The sequence below is a fragment of the Microcaecilia unicolor genome, chromosome 13 (genome assembly GCF_901765095.1).
Source record: "Microcaecilia unicolor chromosome 13, aMicUni1.1, whole genome shotgun sequence".
NCBI lineage: Eukaryota > Metazoa > Chordata > Amphibia > Gymnophiona > Siphonopidae > Microcaecilia > Microcaecilia unicolor.
In genome coordinates this window covers 73,019,256-73,036,770 of record NC_044043.1, presented here as the reverse complement: position 1 = coordinate 73,036,770, position 17,515 = coordinate 73,019,256, and the positions used below count along the sequence as shown (strand labels likewise).

The 17,515-nt window shown below is 42.5% G+C and overlaps 1 protein-coding gene across 2 annotated transcripts in view; it reads left to right on the top strand.

The window, feature by feature from the left end:
• The window catches only part of CFAP74 (cilia and flagella associated protein 74), a 119,138-nt gene that overhangs the window by 18,435 nt on the left and 83,188 nt on the right, over window positions 1–17,515 (top strand). For both annotated transcript variants that reach the window (XM_030186085.1, XM_030186084.1), the window contains exons 7-11: window positions 4,368–4,478; window positions 5,327–5,429; window positions 6,701–6,858; window positions 9,753–9,963; window positions 14,056–14,229. In XM_030186085.1, coding sequence (XP_030041945.1) covers window positions 4,368–4,478; window positions 5,327–5,429; window positions 6,701–6,858; window positions 9,753–9,963; window positions 14,056–14,229 — 757 coding nt within the window. The remainder of the gene's footprint in view (window positions 1–4,367; window positions 4,479–5,326; window positions 5,430–6,700; window positions 6,859–9,752; window positions 9,964–14,055; window positions 14,230–17,515) is intronic.

Below are 17,515 nucleotides of genomic sequence, written 5' to 3'. Positions count from 1 at the left end.
AGAGTGAGGAATAACCTGTCTGTGATCTAACACCATAAAGAAATGGTGGGGGAAAAGACCTCAGATGACTGTGGTGTCCTTGAAATGCTATAGTAATATAATATCACAGCATCAAAACCACAGTTCACAGCTTCTGTCATCGGTCACAAAAACCCTCAACCAAACCAACGGGCAGTTTTTTTGTCAAAAAATATTATTGGTGCAAATAATTTCTGTCAATAAAAATATATAGTGACATATTTCATTTTCATTCGTGTAACAAAGTTCAAAAAACTGGAAGTTGAACTTAGCTTTTGTGGCAGTCGGAGAAGGATATTGGACATTTAACTCGATTGCCTTTCAGAAGGTGGAATAACAATCGGTGGTAAATAATCTGACACCAGGTCGTGAAAAATTCCCCAAACCAAAATACATATTTTAAAATAACATCATGCTTCAATAGAGAGCCAGTCAGTAATGGAGTACTTCTTTCCAATATACATTTCCCAAAAATCAGTTTGGCTGAAGTACTACCATGTTAGTACAACCTAAATATAACAGACAGTAATAATCTAGCTGTGATAATATGGGCCCTTGGACAACCAATTGAAAATGTTCTCGCCTAAAATATTTTCTAACACTTCAAAACTACTGTATTTTGATAAATACTTTTTTAACCAGCTTTTTAATATGTATCATCATTGTCAAGTGTGGATTTATCATGACTCCCAATATCTTCTGAGTTGATTCCAAGAAAAATTTGTTATTTTGGACCATGTATGTATTTATCTTTTCAAATTAAATCTATATGTGTTACTTTCCATTCAAAATCTATCACACAGAAAGCAGGTATGAATGTCCACAGCAGTGGCGTAGCTACGTGGGGCCTGAGGGGGCCTGGGCCCCCATAGAGTTCAGTGGGGACCCCCCTCCCGGCGAACCCGCCCCCGCCGCCGCCTACCTTCCGTTTTGCTGGCGGGGGACCCCACTCCCCGCCAGTCGATGTCCTCTCCCGTAGAACGCAGCGGCACTGTCTGGCAGAGAAACTTCTTCCTTGCATGCTGACATGCAGGACGTCAGACTCAGAGACTGTTCTCTGAGTCTGATGTCCTGCACGTACAACATGCAGGACGTCAGCATGCAAGGAATAAGACTTTTCTCTGCCAGTGCTGCTGCGTTCTACGGGAGAGGGCGTCGGCTGGCAGGAAGTGGGGTCCCCCGCCAGCAAAACGGAAGGTAGGCGGCGGCGGGGGAGGGTTCGCGGCGGGAGGGGGGTCGGCAGAGACGGGGGGGCGACAATGGCGGCGGCAGGGGAGCCTAAAATGTGCCCCCTCCCCTTGAGATGTGGACCCCCCTCCCACGCAAGTCTGGCTACGCCCCTGGTCCACAGTTTCAACGTGGAAGTGTGTATGTCCTGTAATTTTTGAAATTTGGTGCAAGATTCATAGATTAAAAGTACTTGCAGACTTTGTCCCATACGTAGAGTTTGAAAATTAATCCCATATTTTGTTGTTCATGTTGTATTGGTCTTATACGAGTCAATATTCAGCAGTGAGGCCACCAGTTAAAAATACACAGATAAGGAAATCTTTAAATGGTATTTCATTTAGCCTATCTGTTTGTCAGACCATTAAAATATGCTTTCTAAACCTAAACAGGTACATTATGCATTAAAGTAAGGACTGTTGTTTCTGTGGTTCAGCTAAACAGATAAAGTTATCTGGAAAGTGGCCGAGTACTTCCACTGTTTGCATAACCATTGGCGCTGTCTGTACTTAAACAGGTATATTTTGGATGCATCAACTCGTGCAGACGTGAAAGGCAATCCATAACTGAGGCATGTGCAGTTATGAGCGGCTTGTGCACTATGCACTATTGCATAAGAGCATGTATAAGTGCTATCCCCCTAATTCTATACAAGTTGCCAAAAATTGCATGCGTCCAATTTGTGCGTGCACTTTAATTGAATAATGAGCTAATTAGCACCAGTAATTGTATTTTAACAAGCAATTGTCAGTAATTAGATTAAATTAGCATTTACACGCAATCTGAAAAAGGGGGCGCAGAAATGGGAGTGTCATGGGTGTAAAGGAGGCGTTCCTAAAATTAATGCGCATTGTTATAGAATAACGGAGATACGTGCCTAATTTAAGCGTGTACATTTGCACCATGTTTGAGTTGGTGCAAATGGCCACGCCTAAAGTTAGTTGTGATTCCTGGGTGTAAGTGCTACTCTATAAAATGTGCCTAATTTTAAGCACGGCTTATAGAATAGCGCTTTTTTGGTGCCGATTATTTTGACGCCATATATAGAATCTAGCCCTATATGTGTGCGACTTATAGAATACCCTAGGTCAGGGATCCTCAAATCCTCAATGAATATGTACAAGATCTATTTGCATACAATGGAAGCAGTGACTGCAAATAGATCTCATTTATATTCATTGTAGAAAACCAGGCTGGGTTGTGGATCTTGAGGACTGGACTTGAGGAGCCCTGCCCTATGGTTTTGTACTTTGCATGGTGTACCTGGTGTCATGCCTAAATTTAGGCACGCCAATTCGGGTTTATGCTGGTATTCTATAATGTCATCATGACGCACAGATCTGTTATAGAGTTGGTGCTCAGCGCACAGCATCGGCTCCTAACTGGAGGTGCCAAGTTATAGAATTGCCCTCCGCAAGTATTTGTTCACTGAAGAGTTTAATACATGATGCAGACTGCATAAGTGCTTTTGAATATTGACGATGTTAGTTAATTAGTACATTATTTTGAAAAGTGCTCTGCATCCAGACAAAGGGAAGCAAACAGATGTTTTCCAGAACTAGTCTGCTACCTACACAGATGTTTTAGACAGCATAAGGGTAATTCTGTAACAGTGCGCTGATTATATAGATGTCCAGAGGGCACGTGAGAGGTGTATATTCTATGACGGAAAGCAGGCACCATGCAGCAGAGCAACGTTCCTTGTCAGCAAATGCCTTTCTCTGTCTCTTGGGTTCTTTCTTTCAATGTAGCCTATTTCTCCCAGTCTTTTTCACTTCCAGATCAAGTGGAATGGGAGCTGGAATCGAACACTTGTAGGCCTTCGCCGTAGTCTAATGGTGTCTTTGGGGGCAGGAATGAACCCCACTTATTCCTGTCCTGTGCCACTGCTCCCTCGAAGGGTCCCTATTGATCTAGTGGCCTCTTTGGGGGCATGAACGGACCCCACTCATTCCTGCCTAATGCGCTGCTCCAATGCAAAGGGATGCCGGGACCTCCTGTGGCAGTCTCGTGAAACTGTGGTGGGAAGTCTTGGCAGCCATTTTCATTAGAGCAGCACAGGGTAGGAACAAGAGGGATTTCTTCCTGCCCCCGAAGAGACCACCGGGGCTTCAATAAGGTAGGCACGAGGAGAACCTACAGGTGGTTGTTCGGGAAGAAGGAGGGGTTTATGGTCTGCGAGATGCAGTAGGGAGGGTCTGTTTCATTTACTGTTTCGGTTTCTGCTGAAACCAAGTGGCCAGTTTCGGTCGCAGATTCGGTTTCGTCAGAGACCGAAGATCCTCAGTTCAGTAGGCTCTACCATGAGGCTTCGTTTCCGATTCATGCAGGAATTCTTTCCCCCTGTTTTATACTCCTTTCTAACAATGAGGACCACACATCAGGGCTCCTTCTGAAGCAAGTCCTGTGTTAGGTCATTAGGATTGTGTGCCTAAGTGCCGGTGGTAATAAGTTAGTGCATAAAAATGTGCAGAGTCTGACCATACATATGGCCACCTGCAACTTGCACGCTGTTGGTGATATGTGCATAGTTACAGAATAGCACTTAGGCACACTTTTGGCATTTACATGCATGTATGTGCACATACATGTATTAATGCCGTTATTTTAATCATTTCCATATACAATCAGCTTATAATTACTGTCTACTTTATAGAAATACCTCCATTATCTTTTACAGAGGCAGCGTTGCTCATCCTGGCACATCAACCATTATGCATTGTAAACCACTTAGGGCCCTGTTTACTAAGCCGTGCTATAGGCGCCAGAAGCAGAGCCAGGTTGATGGCGTGGGGGGAGTGAAAGCGGCGCGAGAGCGGACTTGTGCACATTTTCAATGCAACATGACGAGAAAAAAATAGGTGCCAGCACCTGCAGAACTCTGTTCGGAGGAGCGGCCGCTCCCCTGGCGCCCCACCTAGCTACGCCACTGATAGGCGCGCTAGAATTTTTAGCGCACGCTAATGCTGGAGACACCCAAAGGTTAAGAATATATGGGTGTCTCTAGCGTTAGCGTGGGCTAAAAACGCTAGCGCACCGTAGTAAGCAGGGCCCTTAGACTTTTACTTACAAAAGCGGTATATCAGATCAATTGAACCTTGAACCTCTTTATTTTACAATAGCAAGGAAGTGGAAGACCTGGAGGAACGAGAATTGAGGCATCGAAAAGCAGTAGAAGCTGCCCAGAAGAACCATGAAAAAGCTGTCCAGTTTCTAAAGGAAACCATGAGCAGGTCTCCATATTTTCCTAGTGCCAATCATTTTAGTGGTTTTTTATAGCTGCATCTCATAGAAAGACCAGGAATGTAGTTTCAAGTTAATCCTCAGTGATCTTTGGCTAACATGTCATTCAGATTATTTTCCTCAGTGACCCAACAGAAAAGGTCTCCTTCAGAAACTTCAGCCCCTTGTTGACCCGCTCTGTAGTCTCAAAATCTTATTTGCCCAGCTTTCTGAAAGCAAACCACTTTGGAGTCAATAATTCCTCTGCGTGGTAGTGCTACAGATCATGAGTATGCTACCCATTTTCAAAGGGAAATTCTTTACAGAGTTGGCTTTTGAAAATATGGTCCAGTCCAGACTTTGTACCTGTATTTTAACAGGTGAAAAGTTTGTGCTTGGAAGTATACACGATGATTAAAATATAAAATTACCATGAGTACTTTCTTTCCCCTGACCTAGGCCTGTTTACTTTCACCCAAAGTAAGGGGTAACATTATTCAAACCCTGGTTTTACCCTTGTTTCTGCCCTGTTTCTTTCATCCTGAGACAGTGACCCTCCTGATCTTTGTATTCCCTTGCAGTGGTTTAGCTCTAGAAGGAAGCTTTGTTGCCTCTAATCCTTTTGTCTTCCTCTACCTTTCCTAAAATCAGTAGCTGATGTAGCTCAGTTTCACTGGCTGGGAGCTATTGGGGAATCCCTATCACTCTGTTGCCAGCAAGTGCAGTCCTTGATTCAGCACCTGGGCTTCTCCCCTCCCCTCCCCTCCCCTCCCCTCCCCTCCCCTCCCCTCCAGAGTTCAAACACATCAACTCCGTGACTTACCTAAGTCCCACCTTATGGGTTTTGTTAATCTGACAGAGTTCACCAGAAGGAGGCCGAAGAGGAGGTGAAAACACGTGAGAACATGGAGAAAAGGATGCAAGCTATTCTAAGTCTGAAGAACAGTATAGCTGCCAACAGGGTAATGCAGCCACCAGCTATTTATTTGTTACATTTGTATCCCACATTTTCCCACATATTGTAGACTTAATGTGGCTTACGTCGTACCGGAGAGGCGTTTGCCGGCTCCGGTGAGAACAAATGCAAAGTGATGTTGTGGTAGGATAAAGTTCATGTGGCACAGCCACAATTAGGGGATCGTACAACGAAAGAGTTGAGTTATGTCCATTATGTACTTTAGTTTTGTGTGTCGCAGAGATCAGACATTTAGGTTGGATTGGCAGATGAAGTCCTTCTTGCAAAATCACTTCATTTTCCTATTCAGGCTTTTATATTCCAGTTGATATTCAGCTGACGGCAGTAAGACACTCATTGCCACCATGTAGACTAGACCCAGATATTCAATGCACAGGCATTGGATATCCAGAGTCAGTCACAAACCCAGAAGTTATCCGGGTGCTGGCTGATATTCAGTGCAGGTACCTGCTTACCTAACCGGGCAAAGATAGGGCTGCTTTTTGCTCGCTCCTGTCTAGCTGGTTAGGTATCAGGTACTGGCAGTGAATATGGCCTGTGTTCACATGTCTGCTGCCCTGGTTCAACCCAAATTCTGGTCCTAGACCACCCCTGCACTAATGGGACAGTGCTGCATTGGTCAGAGAAGATCTTCAGTGGGTTTAAAAAAAAGGTTTGGACAAGTTCCTGGAGGAAAAGTCCATTTTCTTCTATTGAGACAGACATGGGGAAGCCACTGCTTGCCCTGGGACTGGCAGCATGGAATGTTGCTACTGTTTGGGTTTCTGCCAGGTACTTGTGACCTGGATCGGCCACTGTTGGAAACAGGATACTGGGCTAGATGGACTGTTGGTCTGACCCAGTACGGCTATTCTTACGTTCTTATGAATATGCCCTCCTGGCTTGCTGCGCTCTTAAACCCCTTTGAATATTTACCCCGTTGTATTTAATTTGAAGATTATGGCCCTTATTTACTATCTTGCAGTAAAATATCATGTTTGTTTCTTAGAAATTTACGATTTGCAGCATATAAAAGATTTTTAAATAAATGCAATAATTTGTACTGCAGAAAAATTTACTGCAGGATTCACCAACTCATGTTCAGTACGCCATTGCTTTCAGGAGTGTTTTGTTTGTTTATTGGGATTTATTTACAGTGTTGTTAACTTTCAAGGAGTAATGCAGTTTGCAAAGGTTAATGCAAGCCCCATTATTCATTTTGCATAAGAATGAGCTATTGTGGTGGCCTTTGCAACAATGCTTCTTTCTGCTCTACAGGAAAACTTACGAGTACGCCAAGCCCAGAATAAAGTCAAAGCTGCTGAGGCCAAAAAGCAAGAGATGAGGGAGAAGGAGGCTGTGCTAGCAGAGGGTGGAAATGTTATACAGCACTTGTACCACCAAAAGCGCCTTCAGGAGTTTGAAAAACAGAAGCAGTGAGTATATGCAGATTTTACTTTACAGAGAAAGCCTCCTAGACTGAATATTACTCTGAATCTGGCGAAACAGAAAATGGTTCACTTTATTTCAAGTACAGTAAAGTCTTGATTATCTGACTTAAACAGGACCGACCCATTGTCGGATAAGTGAAAAGTCGGATTATACGGAAAACAATGGTAACCCCTCAAACAATGCATAAACAAAGGCTGTAAAATCAGGGTCACAACAGTGCTGTTTTGCTGTAAAAGCAGGGTCCCGAGTCTGAAGCAGATTGTCTCAGGAGTGAAAATGTCTTCTTTTCTACGCTGTAAAATGGAAAGAGACATCACCAGAGGGTGTGTGTGTGTGTCTGTCAGATATGCCGGATTAGCGAAGGTCTAATAATCGAGACTGTTTTCTGACCGTCATCACTCAGAATTAGGGTCTCTTCTGCTTCTCAGCCTCCAATCCCTGGCTCTCATTGCTTAGATGTTGAGAGCATAGAATTTGAAACCTTAGGTTTGCCAGAGGGTGTCTTCCGCATTTTGCTGGCTTTCGGGGAAAGACTCCACTAAGAGGTGTTACTCATTTAAGTGAAGGAGGTTTGCTGTCTGATGTGAGGGCAAGATACAAAGGAGAGGGAATCCAAAAGCAAAGAAGCAAAAGCTAATAGTCAACAAAAGCACAGGGAGCCTTCAGAATTAAGAGTGTCTCAGCTACACTTTATTGGTCAGACCCGACACGATCCACGTTTCAGCAACAAATACCTGCATCAGGGGTCTATATATGATATCTGATGCCAAAGAAACAAATCATCCAATGATGAAAAACAAACTTTTCTTGAAAAAGACAGGTCTGCTAGGAGCTTGACAAGGAGACACCAAAAAGTGTGGGAACAAAGGTTCACCTTTGTTCCTGCGCTTTTTGGCGTCTCCTTATTAAAATAAGCCAATGCTAGACTTAAATATCAAAAAATGAGGAAAAGGCCTCAAAGGTCTGCCACACTCAGTGAATATTTCAAAGACTTTAATCAAGACTTTACTGTACTTGAAATAAAGTGAACCATTTTCTGTTTTGCCAGATTCTTAGTACTGCCACAGACACCTTGTTCATCATTGGCCAGAAAAACCCTCCAAATTGTACACCCATTCTGTGATTTATGCTTTTTAGTGAAGACTAAAAGAAGTATGAAAGTGAGAAGTAATGAAGGACATGGAATACTGAGCACACAGGATGTTTCCTCTTGAAAAAGATGTCAAGCTGTTGGGAAGAATGACATAAGTGTCTTATTGCCTGTTATATTGGTTGATCCAAATGTATGTGGACATAGTTGACAGAGTTCTGTTTTCTAAAATTTGTAAAAAGGAAAAACAAAACAAGTGTTAAAAGTGTAAATCACAGAATAGGAGTACGTTGAGGAGGTTTTACTGGCCAATGTTGAACAAGGTGTCTTTGTAAGAATCTTTGCAATTGTCATTGAGTATGGCAGACGTTTGAGGCCTTTTCCTCCATTTTTTTGATATTAAGACCAGCATTGATTTATTTAAGACCACAGTTTTGTTCATCAAGATTTCTCTTACTACCTGTGGAAAAGTCTGATTATTTTTGAAGTCTTCTTATTAAGCTCCTAGCGGATCTTTCCTTTTCAAGACAAGTTTGTTTTTCGCCATTGGATGATTTGTTTCTTTGGCATCAAATATCAGATATATATAGAGCCCTGACGAAGGCATTTGTTACCAAAACATGGACCATGTTGGGTCTGACTTAATAAAGTGTAACTGAGATGCTCTCATTTCTGAAGGCTCCTTGTGCTTTTGCTGACTATTAGCTGGTGTGAGGACAAGGCTTTAGATCCCCTCACTTGTCCGACACAAAAATTGCTTGAATACTTCCTGCACATCTCTGAGTCTGGTTTGAAAACCAACTCTGTAAGGGTTCATCTCAGTGCAATTAGTGTTTATCCTCAATGTATGCGAGGTAAGTCCATCTCTGTACAGCCTTTAGTTTTTCGCTTCATACGGATAACTTTTACACAGAAATTATTAGAAAACTGAAAGAGTAGTTGTAAGAATTTGGGAAAATGTCTGCTTTTTGCGAATCCCATCAGCATTTCATATTTTGCATGGAGGATGGAGGAACACAGCAAGGTATTGAATTTGATACTTGGATAATCAAAATCATTAAATCCTATAAAAATTCATGGGATCCTATTTTAAAAAGAAACTTTGCTGTAGACACAAAATGCAACTTACTCCTCACCGGCTTCCCACTTAGCCACCTATCCCCCCTTCAGTCCATCCAGAACTCTGCCGCACGTCTTATCTTCCGCCTTGACCGATATACTGATATCACCCCTCTCCTCAAGTCACTTCACTGGCTTCCGATCAGATACCGCATACAGTTCAAGCTTCTCCTACTAACCTACAAATGCACTCGATCTGCAGCCCCTCCTTACCTCTCTACCTTCATCTCCCCTTACGTCCCTACCTGTAACCTCCGCTCTCAAGACAAATCCCTCCTTTCAGTACCCTTCTCCACCACCACCAACTCTAGGCTCCGCCCTTTCTGCCTCGCCTCACCCCATGCTTGGAACAAACTCTCTGAGCCCATACGCCAGGCCCCCTCCCTACCCATCTTCAAATCATTGCTCAAAGCCCACCTCTTCAATGTCGCTTTCGGCACCTAATCACAACACCTCTACTCAGGAAATCTAGACTACCCCAACTTGACATTTCGTCCTTTAGATTGTAAGCTCTTCTGAGCAGGGACCATCCTTAGTTGTTAATTTGTACAGCGCTGCGTAACCCTAGTAGTGCTCTAGAAATGTTAAGTAGTAGTAGTAGTAGACACAAAATGAGATCAGCTGTTCAAACGTATTGCCAATCCTGTATGTCTCCCTAATTTTATTCAGTGACCTGGAGGAGCAGCAGAAATTGCGAAAAGTTGAGATTGTGCGTCGCATTTTGCAAGAAGAGGCATATATGAAGAAGCAGAAGAAACAGATTTCCAATGACACATCCAAGAGCCTGGATGAAACCCAGCGAGTTTCTAAGCCGAGATCCAAAGCATTGCAGTATGTGGAAGAAGCCTTTAGAGAGAAACCTGACCTAGAGAGCAAACCGGTATGTAGAATCAGAGAGGGATAACTGAACGGAACTGATAAGAAACATTCCAACATAATTGCTGAGTCGTAGCTAATGTTTTTATGGAATATCTCTGTAGTGATAAAATAAGATGGTCTATCTCTGGTTGATCACTGACTTCCAGCTCATGCTGATTGATGCTGTACTTTGAAGGTCCTATATTTTTCCAGATACTGTTATGATGAAAATGGAAATTATAGTTACAGTTATGCCTTTTATATTTCACTGATTCCTGTCAATGGTTCTAAGTGGATTACAAACAAGAAAACTAGATTATATATCTAGGCACTTACACATAAATATAAGATAAAAGACATACTAATAGCAATCCTAATGATCTTAGTAAAAGGTATTTTGAAAACAGGACAGTTTTGATAACTTTTTTAAAAAAATAGCGTATCAAAATAAGAACCTTATCTCACTAGGTAGAGTAGACCAATCAATAGCAGTTTGATAAGAAGATAAAGAGGAAAACACTTTCACAGATGAAATACCTCTAGGATTTGGAAAGGATAAAACCATAGAATTGTATGGTAGATGATATCGGTTGACTGCTGGCTTACAGATAAGTTGACGCATATACTTCAGCTCTATGTGCAATAAAGGATTTAAATATCAGACAGTAAGGTTTGTAGAGAACTCTGGTTTCTAAAGGGAGTCAATGCAGTAAAACGAAAAAAAAGGGGGCCATCTTATATTTTTTAAGAGAAAATATTAAACGAACTACATTCTGTACAGTCTGCAGTCTTTTCCGTAGATAATAAGAAATTCCCAGATAGACAATATTACAATACTCTAGTTTGCTCAAGATCAGGGATTGAAAGTGGGAAGTAGACCTGCCAATTATTCAAAGATACAAGTTCACTTCTGAGTGGCAGAACTTGTGTACCCAATGTGATTTGACGTTATTAATGTAGTTTCTCCTTTTGAGGTTAGCCTTATTTTTTTTTTACTAGATGAGGTATTATGAGCTTTTGGATTTGAGTAGAGGGCAGTAAGATGAGTGGGCAAGTCAAATGGTAAATTAATAATGATATTATTTTGTTTATTTATTGGGATTTATTAACTGCCTTTATAAAGAGATTGACTCAAGGTGGTGTACAGTAGGGATAGCTTGACATAAAACTTACAGTTTTGTTAACAGCATAAAAATAGCAAAATGACCAAATATAAGCATAAATATTATATCTTATATCTATTGTTATCTAGATAGTGAGGTAAATTTGGAGATGGAAAATTGAATCCTGGTAATAGGACTAACATGATACAATATCATAAATATACACATTTAACAACACTCTAAAACAATCATATAGTTGAAATATGATTAATGACAGCAGAATACAAATGATACCATAATAGGCAGCAAGGAAGAACGTTCATATACTCATATGTGATGTCAGCACAGTACAAATGAAACATCTTAAAGTGCACACTTTAGAACATTCAAATAACCTAGATATGATGCTTACGCTGTTCATGCAGTACAGAGAAACATCTTCATAGGTAATGAAGGGGCAAGTGCAGTTGAGACCAGTGCAACCCCTTTTAAGAAAGGATGAGGAAGTCAGAATTGAGACATCTAGGTCACAATCCAGCTTATAATCGAAAGAGAAAAACGCCTATATTGCGACCCAAATCGGGAGATGGGCGTCTTTCTCCCGTGGGCGCCCAAATCGGTATAATCGAACGCTGATTTTGGGCGTTTCCAACTGCAATCCATCGCGGAAACGGGTAAAGTTGACGGGGGCGTGTCAGAGGTGTGGTGAATGGGGCGTGGTTATCGGCTGAGGAGAGATGGGCGTCTTTAGCTGATAATTGAAAAAAAGGCGTTTTTACCGCGATTTTGGGTCACTTTTTTTGGACCCTTTTTTTTCACAAACAGGTCCCAAAAAAGTGCCCCAACTGACCAGTTGACCACTGGAGGGAATCGGGGATGACCTCCCTGGACTCCCCTAGTGGTCACTAACTCCCTCCCACCAAAAAAAACCCACTTTAAAAACTTTTTTTCCAGCCTGTATGCCAGCCTCAAATGCCGTACCCACCTCCATGACAGCAGAATGTGTTCTATCCTCTGACAGCCTTTCTCTGGTTCTGATGTGGCTCTCGGGTGAGTGTGACACCCTTTCTGTTATGCGCACTGCAGAGTCACATCAGCAATGCATTGTGGTGGGTGTAGGGTATTGAGCTCCGTGATTCCACTAGCTTGTGGCAAATGCTCACGATGTTGGTAGTTGGTAAGCTCTACTCCCATGGTGCTTTTCCCCCTGCTTACTGGGTCAGAGTGTGCCCTGTTTTGTTTCCGGTAGTCCATGAGGTAATGGCCATTTTTGTAAGCCAGTTTTAGCTCTCTTTCACGTGTTAGCCACGTTACAGAACTTAGTTCTTACCTTGAATGTGGCTGAAAGAGGGCATTGTACACCATTCTGCCAACTCTGACCTACTGCTAATCTCAGTACCAGGGAGACTCTTTGCCAGTGGGGCACAACCTCTGATCTGCAGTTAACTGTGAGTAAGCGGGCTTATTCCAATAAAGGATGTTTTCGGAGAGATTAGTCTTCAGGTGTCAACTGGTGTGCCAGTGTTATATAGCAGCAACAAGTCCTAGAGGCCTGCGTGTATGCAGGTCCCTGGAGCACTTTTAGTGGGTACCGCTGTGCACTTCAGCCAGGTGGACCCAGGCCCATCCCCCCCCTACCTGTAACACTTGTGCTGGTAAATAGGAGGCCTCCAAAACCCACTGTACCCACATGTAGGTGCCCCCTTCACCCCTAAGAGCTATGGTAGTGTTGTACATTTGTGGGTTTTGGGGGAGGGGGGTTGGGTGCTCAGCACCCGTGGTAAGGGAGCTATGCATGTGGGAGCATTGTCTGAAGTCCACTGCACTGACCTCTAGGGTGCCCAGTTGGTGTCCTGGCATGTCAGGGGGGCGAGTGTACTACGAATCGTGGCCCCTCCCACAACCAAATGGCTCGGATTAGGACGTTTTTGAGCTGGGCGTTTTTAGTTTCTATTATCGCTAAAAAAAAACAAACGCCCAGCTGAAAAACGTCCATTTATTCGAAAATATGGTCTGTCCTGCCTCTTCACATACCCGTTTTCGGACATAGACGCCCATGGAGATAGGCGTTCGCGTTCGATTATGCCCCTCCATGTCTTAGGTTTCACCAGTATTTCAGAACAGAATGCCAGCATAGAGTTTTTGATGTGCATATCCCGGCTTCGCAAATAACCCTTCTAAAATGATCACCATAGTGAAGACAAAATGGGTAGTACAGAGTCATTGGGATAAATAGATGGCTGGCTAAACTGAAATGACGTCATACGTACAGTTGAACAAGATATGGAGAATTGGTCTAAGTTAGGGCATACAACAAGTTAGTCCAGATGCAGAGTAAGTGGATAGTCAGTCACCACATGTATTAAAGACTTAGAACAGCCAGGCTTTCACCTGCTTCCTGAATTAGAAGTAGTCTTGAGTTAGACATAGAGGGAATTCCAGAGTGTGAGGGCTAGTCATGTCACGTCATGCAATTTCTTTTGATGAGGGTACAGATAGTGATGCTTTTTGAGAGGACCTTAGAGGTCTCAAAGGTGTGTAGAAGGCTAACTTGTTCTTTAGGTACTGTGGTCCATTTTGTCTGAGGACCTTGAAGATCAAAGAGGTTAAATTTGGCCATGAAGGGTACTGGTAGGCAACACAGTTTTTGCAGGAAGTGTGTGGTGTGGTCATGCCATTTGCAGCCCTCTCTATCAGTAAGGCTGCAGTATTCTTGAATTAGTAGGAGCTGTTGCAAAGATAGATAGATAGATAGATAGATAGATAGATAGATAGATAGATAGATAGATAGATAGATAGATAGATAGATAGGGATCTCAGCAGCTGTAATGACTTCAATCTATTTTTAAGTAAGTAATAAGAAACACTCCGCACCCCCTAATCTGCAGCATTCAAAATATAGCAACGGTTTATAACAGATGCCTTCTCACTCTTCATCGCATTCATTTTTGTCTCCACCACTAACCTGTTTATAAGCAAATACTCAATCTGTGCACTTTGTATCCATGCAGAAGAAATGGCGGTCCCCATCATTGGATGAAGGCTCTCTGTTTGGAGATCTTTCCACTGAGCTGAGAGAAGAAAGGACCCATGAAAAGAAAATGGAGGAGGATGAAGAAGAACAGAATATGTTTGATCAGCCAGAGTTTACTGGACTTTGGGAACAAGGCTATGAACAGTACGAGGTAATGTGTTAGGTCTCTTACTGCCATGTTGGAGGTTGAATGCGTAGCGAAGGCTGCACTGAGGACATGTACAGAGCAACATTCAAACGCAGAAGTACCCATATTTTCACACATATAATGCACACATTATATGTGTTTTTACAAACGCACATACAACCTGCGTTCTATATGTGTAGGTGCGCTATACCAGTATATTTTTACTAAGATGTGCTAGTTGAAAAATTAATACATTTGTTTTTAAGGGCTTTTCTTTTTAGGTTTTTTGCAGGTGTTGTACAGTAAAAATGCCTGCAAGAACCTAAAAAGAAGAGCCCTTAAAAACAAATGAGTTAGTTTGGCAATTAGTGCGTCTTAGAAAAATAAACTGGTATAGTGTGCGTTAACTCCCGGATTCTATATATCACGCTGAGATTTCTGTGTGGAAATCAAAGTGCATTTGATAACAGTGCGCATAACCTAATTGGTTAACAAGCTAATCAGCACTGATAATTGGATATTAACAAGCAATTAGCACTAATTGGCATTAATTAGAATTTACGCACACAACACGCTAAGCGTATTCTGTAATGTGTAATTGTAAGTCACATAGTTGAAAAGGGGGCGTGGCCATGGGCATGGAATGAACGGGTCGTGGGTGTTTCCAAAATCTTTGTGCGTTGTTATAGATTACACCCAGTCCGCATTTACACCAGGTTTTACTTGGCATAACTGCCTGTGTCTAAATTTAGTCACGTGGACCGGCACTCGGAGTATTCTATAAGCTGCATGGAAATTTAGGCTTATTCTATAAAGTATGTCTAAGGCGTACTTTATGGAATGCGCTTAGGTGAATTTCATTTTTGGTGCCAAATTTTTAGGCGTGATATATAGAATCTAGTCCTAGATGCGTGGGTGCATTTTACTAGTTTATTTTCACATAGACTCACATTTTGCGTGTGCTGTTCGCATTGGCACATTATCGACTAAATTCTATAAATGGGCGCCTAAAATTCAGCGCTGAAAAAAATAGTGCTAAGCGTTATTCTATAAATGGCGCTTAAAGTTAGGCACCGTTTATGGAATAGTGCTTAGCGCCAGAAACCACAATTACATGTAGGCGCAATCATTTACGCCAATGAAACCTTGGTGTAAATCCCTGCGCCTAAATTAGACGTGGATCCCCTTTATTCTGTAACAACGCGTGTAAATTAAAGGAACGCCCCTGATCCTCCCATGGCCATGCCCCCTTTTTGGACCTGCACCTAAATTTATGGACATAAATTTTAATTCCAATTAGCACCAATAATTGCTTGTAAAGATCTCAAGTATTGGTGCTAATTGGTTTGTTATTCAATTAAATAGCATGTGCAAATTGGGCGCTCGTGCAATTTTTAGGACTTTTGTAGAATTGGAGGTATCTGCATAAAAATACAGCATTTACTGCAGGGCCGCCAAGAGACTGAGCCGGGCCTGGGGCAGGACCGCCGCATAGCCAGACCACAAAAATTGGGGTGGCTGGAGGCCAAAATGGGGTGGGGGGCACATTTTGCCACACCTCCTGCCGCACCTCCACATGCCTTTGCTGGCGGGGTCCCCAAGCCCCACCAGCAGAAGCTTTTCTCCAGCACAGTTCTCCACGATGTGAGAGGAAAAGCAGCCGCAGGGCAGGCAATGCGGCAGAGAACAGTGTTGGAGGAAGGCTAGTGCTGGCGGGACTTGAGAACCCTCGCCAGCCAAACCAGAGGCCCTGAAGCTCTGTGTCTGTTCCTCCCCAGCCTCTAAGGGGAGCCCGGCGCCGGAGTTTTCTCTCTCCTGCTCCTGTTGGGACGCGATCACCCGGGTCCAGTCAGGAACAGGAGAGAGACAGACCCCGGCGCCGGACCCTCCTTGGAGGCTGACCCCGGGGGAACCTTGCGTCCCCTGCCCCTCCCTTGGTGGCCCTGATTTACTGTGAGCTAATGCCTTTCTCAGTCTCTTAGGTTCTTTCTTTCAGTGCAATATTTTTTCCCACTCCCTTTCACTTCCAACTCAATGGGAACCAGAGGTGGAATCTGGCATCATGAGGTTTCATTTGTGATTCATGCAGGAATTTTTTCCTCCTGTTTTATAATTCTTCCTAACAGTCTTCAGCTAAGGATCACGCATCAGGGCTCCTTCTGGAGACTTGAAATCATGAATTTGCTTCCAAATGACATGCTTACATAGTCTAGTCGTACTCCAGTTTCACGCAAGTCATTTTCCAGTGCACCACCTTTTGTATGTATAGATTTTTCCATAAGGTATCCAATAATTCCTGTCATACCCTTTCAGTAGTTTCACACCCCTAAGTCTTTTCTGGAAATGAGCTTTTTGCCACAGCCTAGATTGCATCCTGGCACTGACAATTTGAGTGAGTGAAATTGTGTTTGTTAGCAGCAACTGGTCCTCTTGGATTTAATTGGCTTGTAAGGGAAAATAATTTGAGATAATTGTCTTGGCTTTTTATTGCACTGTAGAAGTGTTGCCCTTGAATAAAATAGTAATGAAAGCAATCCTTAGCAATTGAAAATGTGCTGATGCAGTAGCCCGGTGTTTAGTTCCATGCCCAATACCATCAGTGGGATTTCCACAGCGCGTCAGTGCTTCTGTGCAGGATTAATGGATGAGGGTGAAGGGCATATTTCTAACATTTTATGCAGAGTGGATTCAACAGGAATGTGTTTACTGCCAGCAATTGCTTCAACTTAATATTGACCTTGCAAAATAGAGTACCCGACTCTTTCAGTTCTGCGTTGTGTCATAAAGACTGTTTTAATGGCTGTATGCTGTCAATATATTTAGAAGAAACTACCTATATTTCACACGAATGATGCAAATTTGCACCTATGTTTTGTGCTGGTACGTTTTCAATGGAAAACTAGACATGTAGCTTTGAAAATTCAAAATATGCATGTAGTTGTCTCTGCCAACCTGTGAATGCCTCCGTACCCATATTGTTGACATACATGGGTACTCGTAAGCGCAGAAAGGGTGAGCAGTAATCAAAAACCCATTTCCATAGGTGGAATTCATTTCCTAAAGATCTAAGATGCATGAATCAGTATTTAAGCTTTCGTAAACATTTGAAAGCTTTCTTTCTTAGAAAATGTCTATGATGAGGATACAAACTAAAGCTTTTTCAGCCCAGGTCTGATATTATTTTAATTAGAGTATCCTGTTGTATTAGAGTTTTAAATAGGTTGTTGAAGTCCAGTTTCAGCTTTGTAAGCCACATTGAACCAATATACATTGGAAAATCGTGAGATATAAATGCTGCTATAAAACAAAT